The following is a 12,158-nucleotide window of genomic DNA, read 5'->3' as shown; positions in this document are numbered from 1 at the left end:
TTCAGACAGTTATCTGAAGGCAACTTTGTCTTAACCCTCAGTACCGACTTTCTACTTAACAAAGGCTGGCATATCAGTCCAGATTACCTTTGTTATCAAGAGTGAGAAAGTGTGTGTGTGTGTGTGTGTGTGTGTGTGTGTAAGTGAGAGAGAGGGGGCGAGAGAGCGAGAGAGGAGGCAGGAGGCGTGTCCCAGCGTTACAGCACCCTCCTGTTTTGTCCTACACACCAGAGCAGCTTGCCCTGACGCAAGGACGCGCTCCTCATCTCCTCTCCGGAGCAGCGCGCAGGGCTCAGATCGATATGCCGGGGAGAGAGCCATGAGGTCCCAGCAGACTGCCCCAAAACAGACCACGGAGGTAAATAAATATATGTGATTTTTTTCTTTTTAGAAATAAGGCAGATATTTTTAAGCGTAATGAGGTTACATGTCCGGACTTCTGAGCGCATTTAAAGTGAGAGCTGACACAGACAGAGAATTCCTGATGAATGTTTTGCATCATTAATAAAAATATTTTTGTCTCCTTTATTTTTTTTAGTTGCAGCAGACGAAGGCAGCAGAGAGGATTCAGTGAGGGAACTTTTCTTTCTTTCTTTCTTGGAGTTCAGCCGGAGATGGAGCCGGAGGAGGGAAAGATCTCGGTATGGGTCTGCCGGGAGGAGAAGCTGGTCTCGGGGCTGACTAAGCGAACCACCTGCGCCGACGTGGTCAAAGTCCTGCTTGAAGATCAGAACCTGCAGCAGGGCGCCTCGGCAGCGATGCTGTCTGGCTCTCCTCAGTCCTACTGCGTGGTGGAGAAATGGAGAGGCTTCGAGAGGATTTTACCCAACAAGACCAAAATCCTTCGGCTGTGGAGCGCCTGGGGAGACGAGCAAGAGAATGTTCGCTTTGTCCTGGTGAAAAACGAGGCTTCGCTGCCCAACAACGGGCCCCGCAGCGCCGAGGCCCGAGTCGTCCAGAGCCGGGAGAGTGGTGGTCCGGGCGGCTTGCTCAAGGGTACCGCCCGGACCTGCTGGACCGCAGCGGCCGCCGCGGCCAACCTGTCCCAGGAGAAACAGCGGCGCATCGTCAGGAAGGCCTTCAGAAAGTTGGACAAAATGAACAAAAAGAAGGAGCAGACTGTTTCTAAAGATAAAAGCTCGGTGGAAAAGATGGAGACGTTGGTCCACTTGGTGATTTCTCAGGACCACACCATCCGCCAGCAGATCCAGAGGATCAAGGACCTGGACCGGGAGATCGAGCGCTACGAGGCCAAAGTGCACTTCGACCGCATTAAGAGACACGGGGTGAACTACGTGCAGGACACTTACCTCGTAGATTCCACTTCAGGGGCTCCTGCCCTTTCGGATTGTAAGCGCAAAGCGGAGCGTCAGGACGCGCAGTGCACGTCGGAGACGCTTGCGCAGTTTGAGGAATACGCGCGCCGGTGCGAGGAGGTGGTGAGGCTGCAGGAGGAGCTGACGGAACGCGAGGCGCTCGTGGAGAGCATCACCGGGGAGATCCAGGAGGAGCTGAATCGGCGGTGGATGAAGCGTCGGCGGGAGGAGAGAGGCGCAGAAGCAGCACAGGACACGGACAGTGTTTCGGAGGAGATGTGTCTCACTGTGTCCGCCCCTCCAGCTGTGGAACCAGATGTTGAGAGTTTGTCTGAAAATGAGCTCGTACTGGAAGAGGAAAGGATCAAAACGCAGCTGGACACCAGCCTTTACATCGGCCTGAGACTGAAGACAGATCTGGACGCCATCAGGGGGGACTTGGACCTGAGTCTGGCACTCTGGGAAACCAAGGAGAGTGAACTGCTGGACCTGCTGGCCAAAGTGGAAACCATGGAGATAGAGCAAGCAAACAACACACTGACCGATGATGGAAAGGGGGAGCTGGGTGCAGTGAGCGCTGATGCAGAACCAGCATCAGGGGAGAAGAGCGGCGGTTGGGTGGAACAGGCCCGAGGTCTTTCCAAAGCCTGCAACACAAACGATGAGGACTCGGACACGGGGCTGAGCTCCATGCACAGCCAGGACTCTGACAACACACCTGTGTGCGAGTCACTCGTATAGACTCACTTTGCTTGGAAGCATGTTGGACTTTTATGCAATGCCATAAACTCAGGGGCAGAGAAATCAGTGTTGGCAATACTGGGAGATGTTCTCCCCTACCCAAAATGCACCTCTGTATGGATGATGTAGTTCTATAGCAATAATTCTGACATGTAGTCATGCACAATAAGCTAGAAAGGACAGCATGCTTATAGAGAGAGATGCCATGCTGCTCTATAGCTGACCTTTGACCTGTAAGAGGAAGGTCAACAAAGCACCACTTGTTAGGCGAAATAACCTAGAAGAGTATTATAACAAGCCTCTTAAAATCTGTAGTCCTCAAATTAACTTTAAGGCGTCATTGATGGAAGGATGGCTCAGAGGTAACAGCTCGCTTTTGTCAGGGAGTCCAACAACTCGCTGAAGCGACTGAAAGACACGGCTAAGTGTTGTTATGCTGAAAGTAGGTCTAATGGCCATGCAAAGTTTCCTTTAAAAGGCCAACATGAAATGTATCTTAATGCACAGTAAAGACTAGTCAGCTATCCACTACTATACAGATAGATGAGTCAGCTAAGAACATGTTACAGCTCTTTCAGTCTCCAAAAAAGTAAATGTGGAATCAGTTCATTGCTTCCTTTTCAAAATAAGACTGGAAACTATAAGCGCTGACTATTATTACCCAGAACTGCCTAATATTCTGAATGATATCAGGGTTTGGAGCAATTATACCGTAAAGTTTATGAACGTATACTGATCCCTGATCTAGTCGGCTAAGCAGAGCTGATAGATTGCTCGATATTGTCCTGTCATACAGTATAGCGTGTCTCTTAAGCACAAGAAGTCATACGTATTTAACCATACTGCTGAACTCTCACATTCTAGACTTAAAAAGAAAAAATGAACTATTTGATTCTTGTGGTTTTTGATTGCTGTGAGCTTGTGACCCTTTAAACCGATGCAAAGTCAACATCATGCATTATATATTTCCATGAGCTCTTAGCGTTTCAAGTAAGCAAAGCCAGAGAAGGCCAAGTGTTATGTCATGAATAGCCCTGAACAAGCACCAGGTTTCCAAACATTTTTTTTTAAGTTGATTTATCTATTTGATTATTAGGTTGAGTTAACAGCAAGAAAAAAAGTGCCATCTTTCTAACGAAACAGCTATGGAAAAAGGGGGAACTCCAGCAATGTAGTAACAGATTAGGGGAATCACAGGAAACGGACTGAAAAACAAACAGAAACAGCAGAGGCTCCTGTTTCTCAAACAGATCCCAAACCTCTGAATCTTCAGGATTTCCTAAAATACAACTGGATATGATCTCTAATTAGACCCTCCTGCCCCCTCGATGCCCACAGCTTTTAAATCTTAGACCAGACCATATGTTAGATAAACATGAGATAAGCTAGGTGTTGTCATGAGGAGTGACAGAAACAGAAAACATCAGCAATTTATTTACATCAGCTGGGGATTGCGCCTCCTGATGAGTACTTTGAATTTGGTTAGCGAAACTGACAGAGTGCTCCTTTAAATCTGGGTCTGGATTATTGTAATGGAACATCGGTTTGCTGCTCTGAGCAGTGTTGTTAACATGAAAAGCTTCTTACTCAAGCATAATCAATGTGAACAGACAAGAAAAGCCAGATGTTTATATCAAAGTTTAAGTCGAGGAATTACTTCCCCTATCAGACGCCACATGCATTTGTGTAACAAACTGAAACAGCAGGTTTACATGTGTGAACCTGCACGTTAGTTATTTACATTATGGTGGATATGTTTTTTGCCCAATCAGCAAAATACCCCCCCCCCCCCCCCCCCCCCAAAAAAAAAACCAAAACAAAAAAACCCCCACAAGAGAAACGTAGGCCACATTCCACACATTTCCATAAATGAGATTTAATCTTGAACTTGTTTTTATTTCCAGTTTAAATAGGCATGACAACATCCCACTTATTTACAGAAACAGATTAGAAAACTGTCTAATCTAAACCTTTACATGCTGGCGGACCTCTTTGAATAACACCTGTGAGGCTTTAAGATGCTTTTTGGGAGATTCAGCACCCCAAAATTTAGCAGTCCCTCCGTAGCCGACCACTGGACTATTTTAAGACTCTCTTCATCTTTTTTCTGGAAATATTTGCTCCAAAGCAGTGTTAGCTGTGCTGCCTGGTATGCTACTCTAACATCTGCAAGGCAGGGGTGCCTCCAGAATTTTTGCATAGGGGTGGCCAAATGGGGGCCACTAAAAATATTGGGGTGGCACACCAAAAACTGAATTTCCAGTTTCATTATGCTGTTGTTAAATACATGTTACTTCAAAAATATTTCCAAAAAAGAGAGACAGAAAACAATGATATGCCTAGATAATTTCCTGCTATTAAAGTTGACATCACTGAAAATAGATACATGAAAACCACATCAGATTTTGACATCCATAATAATCTGTTTAAAGCTGGAATAAATAACAATTTAATGTTTTAAGTTGTTTTGGGGTTGTCTTCCTCTCACTTGTGCTCACATTTATTAGAATTATTACCAAAATAGGACAGTCTTGCCAGGGGTGCCACTGCGGAGGCCCCCTTGGTGGCGCCCCTGCTGCAAGGGGAGGGGTCAGAAACAGAAGCTAATATATATATATATCATTATTATTTTAAGATCGTCCTTCAAATAAATCATTTACCCTGTGTTATGTCAGCACTGTGTGATTTCAGATCTTGACTCTGTCTACCTGTAAATGGTGAAAAGTAACATGTTTATGACAGATAGCTGATAATACTGTGTCTGTGGAGTTAGCTGTGATGTGTCTCCTCACACCAAAATGACCAGCGTGTAGCTCATTTATGTCGCTTGATCAGGAACAGTTTGGGTTTCTTAGTTTGGGACATTCAGCCTGCTTTTTCTAGATAGACGGCTCTAGATTAGCAACTGTGAGGCTACAGCAACAGAAGTCACATGACGCCAGTCAGCACAATATTACACATGACTGTTAGTGTTGAAATAAATGGGGGGAAAAAAACCTGGATCAGTGTGTGGCTTTATTCGGTATGACTGACAGGGCTGAATGTATTTTGATCTCAAGCACGTCAGTGTTTTCACACCTCGATTAAAAGATGACTTCCTCCCGCTGCTAAACATCTTTTCCACGCACAAGTTTGGGTTTAGCCTGCATGCAGGGGTTAGGGATAGGAAGATACTTTGCATACCTCTAGGCCACAGAGCTTGACAGTGGAAGATGTGTGTGTGTGTGCATGTGTGTGTGCATGTGTGTGTGTGTTGGTAGATTGTGGACTACCTCTCCTGTTATCCTTTCGTACTCATCATGCATAGTTGTGTTTAATCGCTGCCTCTTGATCACTCTTGCATGAACTCCTACATTAATTATGACAGGATGAAACGGAGATCTGAACATACAGAGCACAGCTGTACAGCTCAGGTTACTGGTTAGTAACACTTCCCTTCACATGGTCCTCAGGGGGTGTCTTAAAGGGTCAATTAACCACTTTATTAAAAGTGTACATTCTCACTTAGTCCTATCATCTTACTCCGTATCATCTCACTTTTTGTGGCGCTCACACTGATGATAAATTGCTTTTTTAAAATATTCATAAGTACAATGCTATTTTAGAAACTCTGTCCTGTGTGTCTGGATCATCCACAGACCTTAGTGTGGATAGTTTTGGATAGAAGAGTTTTCTTAGATGAAACAGGAGTGCTCCATTCACGTCTGCTGTGCTGGTTCTACAAATCCAAGAACAAGGCAAACTTAATTAAGTCAAAAGCTCCAAAAACTATTTTTCCAACTCCTGTTTCCAAAGTCAAGAATGAGTTTTCAGAACCGAGTAGAGAAAATGATTCATATCTAAGGGTAGACTAGCTGTAGTCTCAATATCATATAGTGTGTACTTTTCCTTAATGCACTAGCTCGCGCTCCTTTCTTCAGGCCTCGCGGACAAGTCAGTGCTCCTGTCAGCTTAACCAAAAGAATTCGAGATATTTCCTCGAACATAGGTTGTAATTTGGTACAAGTTTTCCTTGTTTGGTGATGTGTCACTCTGATCAGTTTTCCCCTCCCTGCCGTTGGCATGATTAGTATTATCTGCAGAGCCTGTGTCTACAGAATAAGCCTTGTTTCTACAACCTAACCTGCAACGGGGGAAATGGTCTTAAGTGTAGAGAGAAAACGTGTTTACCAAACAGGCACAGAGTATTAGCATCTTTGTGGGAATTCCAGAAAAGTGTGTGAGATGGAAAATGTGGACAATTGTTCCCCAGGGAGATGTGGAAAGAACCAGGAACTACAAATTTGTGCTTACTTCTACTGATCATTTGATCTGAAGGCACTGAAAGAAGCTGAGGCTAAAGCTGGGTGATAACACTAAGTTTCAATTTTATGGGAATTTAGCCTTGAGTGAAGCTTTCAGTAGAACCATTCAGCTGAAGTCAATGGGCATAAAAGAGTGATTTTGATTAACAGAAGCATCATTAAAGTTGAAGTCCTGAAAGAAAGAATGTCATTGAAAGTATACAAATTAAAAGATTAGATCAGAAATCAGTAAAAACACACAGTGAATGAAGAGAGGAGTGGGAGTGGTGCTGAAGATGTTAACCAATGAAAGCAGCTGAACTGGTAGCCATTGAAGCAAGTTTAAATGTGGAGTGAACTGACGTTAAAATAATACAGTTTTTCAATGAAATACCAGGTGAAATAATAGACTGTATATAAGTGATGGACACTGCAATTTGAGGCTTTAATGTGAGATCTGGCTGCCAAACAGTTATCTTGTTTCCCATCAGCTGTAAGCGTGCAACACAATGAACCGCACTCTGAAGTGCAGGATAGGTCTAGTTTAGTGACTCCAACTGAGACCTCACAGACACCGATTGGCTACAGCAACCTTCACTAGGACACCTGTCAATCAAAACAGCCACTCCCCCAGAATCCAGACTCACTTCCTGTGGTGGCTTTTCTGCTCTCTGTGACAGTAAACATGCTTTTTAAGGCTGCAAAGTTGAACATTTTATCACAGGATAAAACTCATTTTTGGAGCCACCTTCAAACAGCCATTAGAGGAAGTCATGTTTTTGGTATTTCATTCTTCATCCCCAAGGTTACAAGTGATAAATCAGGTTTCCTTGGAAGAAGTTAATGGTAACTAAACTTTACAACCGGGGTCTAAACTGGGGGGATGTTTGCCTCATGGTGCATGCATGAAGCTGGGCACGCTAGGCCTAAACTTTAGAATTGGTAACCCTTAAGGGTGAAACAGATTTGACAGTGTTTGCACGTGTATTAATTCTGTGACAGCGTGATGCTCTTTGAATGGCTGCATCAGCATCGCTGCGAACGCCACAGAGTCTACGTGCAGCGAAGCATATTTCAAACTTCAGTACTGTCATGTGTAGATAAGACATTTTCCCAGAGGGGTCGTCTCACATCTCAGCCAACTGTGAGCCTGCTGATCTGGGTCTCATCTAAACGTGTCACTCAGGATGCCTGCAGTCATCTGATACCATCTGTTTTATTCCTGCTCTGACGGGTTAAATTCATCTGGGTTCTCATTCACTGCTTAAATCCACCAGTGGTTCTGCTGAGTCCATCCATGCTGGACTGACGTAAGACGTCGGAGTGATCCAAGCTGGCAAACGACACCCACTTTCTCCTGTGTCTTCAGGAACAGAGTTTCAGTTACACCAGCAGCTCTTCTTTTTCCTCTTTACTTTCTTTTCTTTCTGCTTTCTTTGACACTCTTTCCCCATTATTGTTCTCCACATGTTTAAGGTTATTTTTTGCCCCTTAATATGATAACAGATAAATATTTTTTACACATGAATGTCTGCATAAAAAGAGCATTTTGCTGCTTTTTTTTAAAGGAGAGAATATTATTTGCTTACCTTTGCATAAACTCAGAGACAGTATAACTATACTATATATGAAGTAATTTATAAAATAATTCCTTAATGGCAAATATGACAGTTGTCCTACAACACCCCACAAAATAGCCTTGAAATAGCTCATCTAGGAAACATTGCAGGCATATCGACTGGCTGTCGTAATAGAGATGCATGAGGTCTAAATAAAAAGTTCTAAGAACTGGTCCACAAGACTCAAACCCCTTACCCAATTTAAAAGCGGCTGATCTCACATTCAGAGTATTCTTCGCATTCACCTCTGGACCATTTTCAGCATTTAAAGTCTTTCTATGTTTTGTTTTGTGTTCTTAATTCGATTTGAAGTTCACTGGTGATTTTATACATGCAGTTTATGTCTTAGTGATGACTAGAAATCAAATTAATGGATCTCTTTGCATTCACTTATTTAGTTTCTTAAAACTAATTCCCTGGTAGTGTTAGCAAAACTGCCAAAAAGTAGTAAAAGTTGCTTTTAAAAGGGCTTTGCTAAAGTCTAACTCTATTAAAAGTTTATGGCTCAGCTCAAAAGTGAGACAACGAGAAATCAACTTTCAGAAACATGAATTTTATTTAAATGATTAAAAAAAAAGCTGATCAGTGGACAACAGAGCACGATGAGGTCCAGTAAAAGGTGGGAGGCCTCCTGAGCCTCCTTCATACTTTTATCCACACTTCATAATCAGTGAAGCTAAAACACCACCTGTCTCATGTTTTATTCTAGTGAGACTTTTTTTGGCAAAGCAGAAGGTTTGTCTGTTTTCTCTTTCCAGCAATGACAGCTGCACAGAACATGCCAATTTTAAGAAAACATGTACATTTTCTGTAAAACAAAAAGTACTGGAATATACTGAAAACTGATACTGTGAATTGTTATAACTCTGCTACGTCAAAACACAGACTTACTGATTGCATCAAAAAACAAAAGCTGAAAAATCAGAAAATCTTGTAACTCCATGTAAAACCAGATCGGTCGTCTAACTGTTGGGTTCAGAATTGGTTTAAAGAAATTAAATACACTGAGTGAGAGTTCAGTTTTCGAGAGATTGGGAGTTACTGTCACAGTTCTGGGTCAGTTTGACCCAGTATTTTGAGTTGTGTTTTGGCTTATTTTTGAATGATGAATCTGCATTTCAAGGTACTTTGGTGTGTTTGATTGTTTTCTTATTCTCTTAGTGCTTGTGATGATGATTATGATGATGTTCTATGTTCCAGCTTATTCTGGTTTATTTTTAGTTCTGCCCGTGTTAAGTTTGTGTTTCTCAGTCTGCGTCCTTGTGTCTTATTTCCTGTTTTATTGTGAAAGTCTATGTCTTATGTTAGTGTGTGCAGCTTTGCTCCCCCTGTCTCGTTAGTCCAATTTCTCCCAGCTGTGTCTCCCTCCTGTTGCCCATTCCCTGATTACCACCCTGTGTATATTAGCCCTGTGTTTTCCTGTTCTCAGTGTCGCGTCGTACCCTCAGAATTATGCCTGTGTGTTCAGTTCATGTTTTTGTTTATCACCAGCAATAAAGCTAAGGTTCTCAGTTTCAATTCAGTCTCAGAGTCTCGCATTTGGATCCTCCTCTCCATCCGCCTGCACACAGAGCCCTGACAGTTGTGTTAGTTAACTTTAGACGTAACAAGGCCAGCTGTTCACCTGCACTTCTAGTCTTTATGTGAAAAACTAGGGTAATCCCATTTGGACTGTGACTCCACACTGACTCCACAATCTGACTTCCCACTCAGAGATCGGGCAGGTTTGCAAACAGGAAATAAGTTAGGGTTTTAATTTTTACCCATAGTGAGAGGCAGTTATCAAACATTTTAACAAACACCATTAAAAAAGTACAGTTTTTGGTATAAATGTTGTGTATTTGCATGTCCACCAACCCCAGCATCTTCCTGTTAGTCTGATCCAGTTCATAAAAGTAAGGCTTTATTTCCAAAACGACACCAAACAAACAAAACTCACAATGTGAACATCATCCAGAAACCAAATCTTAATCCTGGAGGAATTGATAGTGTGCTGACTTGTAACGAGGTCTGAGCCACTCTTTTTTCTCACTGAAGTGTGTCTAAACACACAGCTTGCGGTTCGGTTTGCACGAACGTGCCTTTTTCCACTGTAAACACTGGTCACTGTAAGAATTCGTAGCGCTCAACATGTATCCAAGTGAACCACAGAATAAACTGCACACTGTTGTGCAATCAGACAAACAAAACATGCAGTAATAGGAAGGCTGCAATTACTCTTAAACAGCCACTAACTACATGGGTTATGTGTGTGTCTGTGTGTTTCTGACCTCCTGGTGCCATGCTTGGCATACTCACTGCAAAACCATTCAATTTACTCAAAAGACTGGAAATTATGTAACTTGGCATTTAGGCTTCTGGGGATACATTCAGTGTGTGTGTGTGTGTGTGTGTGTGTGTCACTGAGATAAATAGAGACAAGCAGTGATGAGAAGACAAGAGGAGAGGGCGATACAGTTAGATTATGCAATTTTGTTAGAGTGTTTTGTGTGTGTGCAACTGTGTGTGTGCTTGACCCCCTGGTGCTGTGTTTGGCACAGACAGTGTGGGGTGGTATAAGGCCCAGTTAGCAGCAGCTGCTCACATCTTTATACCAAAAACACCACGGTTTATGTAACCAGACCTGGAAAAACGTGCAAGGACAACATGCATTATCTATGCACAATGGATGAGTGTAAATAGGACTTAACTAGCAGTTTATCGACATGGAGTTACTATAATTATATATAAACTCACCTGCAGGGACCAGATGCAATACTGAAGGACACAAGAAATGAGAAACGGGGCGAGAGCGTGGGGCATGAGAATGAGAAAAAAAGACATATGTAGTGAATGAGTGTATGAGTTGTGGTTCTGTTGCTGATATTCAGGTAAATTATCTCAAAGAGATGCAACATGCAAGCACTGATGTACTTTTTGAACCTCTCAATGATGGAAATGCTTTGAATTTAACTTAATTTTGCAGCCGGTGAATGTCTTCACCAGCTGTCGAGCTCTTTCGCTGCTTATCCCACAGATAAATGATTTCTTCCTTCTTTTAAACTATAGAAAATCTACGTGTGATTTTTGGATTCACCCTATTGGCCATCTGCCTCTGCGGTCTTAAAAAACCTGAGTTTATATACATACATACAGGCGGGCAGGGATTTATGGACAGCAATGACAATGATGTAACATTGTTACGTAGAATGAACTGAAAACCTCATAATGAAAAACAAAAGAAAAACAGGCAAAAGCTTACAACCACACAGCAAACTGAATAAATGAGTTTCTCCGAGTCCTTCAGGCCGAGGACGCAGATACACAAACAGCTGTCCAGCCTGGACAAAAGAGGATAGTGTTTGAAAGAGTGTGTGTATGTGTGCACGTGCAGTTGTGTGTTAAGTTAATCCCCGATGACAGCTTGCAGACAGACATACAGACAGAGCTGTGTGTGTGTGTGTTTAGTATTTGTGGAGTAAGATGGTCACCCCGTGTCTTCCAAATCATGTCACAACAGATCTGATGCACATTTCAGTGGAGACACATTCAAACACTATCTGGGCACCAGATCCTCGTCAGGAAATGTGAGACTGAAAGGTAAAATAGATGGAGAGAGCATCTGATCTGTTAAAGCAATCCATTCATTTGCCCTTTAAAGCTGCGAGTGTGTGTTAGCGTGTGTGTGTTGGGCACCCGTCGGTCACACAGCTGGTGACAGATGCAGCTTAATTTCTAGTGCAGCATTTTAAAAACACCTCGTTAGCAGCTCACCATGTCAAAATCTAATCCTCATTGAAAGGCTTTAACAGAATTTAATTTGGAGTGTGAGAAAGGGGCGGAGGTATTCTTAGGATGTGTTTATGCTCGGTGCCTGATTGATATTGTGCATTTCAGCTGATTTTATCTGGCAGCGATCAGCCACTGCGATAAGACTGAAAGCCACAGCTCGTCTTTCTGCTGTGTCCTTAACTGGCCTCTCGCTTTTCAGAAGCCAGTTTGTCGGAAACTACCTGCAAAGGGATGAGACATCAACTTATGTTTACTGAATAAAAGAAAAAATGAATGCTATACGTGCAGGACTCTTCTTTATGGGGCTACACGGTGTTTTGCACAGAACCCCCCCATTACTACCACCACCACCACCACCACCACTAACAACAACAACAACAACAACAAAAATGCAAATAAAAACAGTTTCATTGATCCAGTTTATGGAA

General features: G+C 42.8%; 1 protein-coding gene across 1 annotated transcript; it reads left to right on the top strand.

The window, feature by feature from the left end:
* Nucleotides 1-211: 211 nt before the first annotated feature.
* Nucleotides 212-7,609, top strand: rassf10a (Ras association domain family member 10a). Its single transcript, XM_085414818.1, has 2 exons — nt 212-358; nt 539-7,609. Exon 2 carries the CDS (start codon nt 615-617, stop codon nt 2,055-2,057), a length of 1,443 nt encoding a protein of 480 aa, XP_085270944.1. The 5' UTR covers nt 212-358; nt 539-614; the 3' UTR covers nt 2,058-7,609.
* Nucleotides 7,610-12,158: the final 4,549 nt, after the last annotated feature.

This window comes from Rhamphochromis longiceps, linkage group LG7 (assembly GCF_057381845.1).
Source record: "Rhamphochromis longiceps isolate RC_006_pf linkage group LG7, R_longiceps_female_GT1.1, whole genome shotgun sequence".
Lineage (NCBI taxonomy): Eukaryota > Metazoa > Chordata > Actinopteri > Cichliformes > Cichlidae > Rhamphochromis > Rhamphochromis longiceps.
Note: the sequence above shows the minus strand (reverse complement) of the source record. Positions and strands in the feature narration are given on the sequence as shown.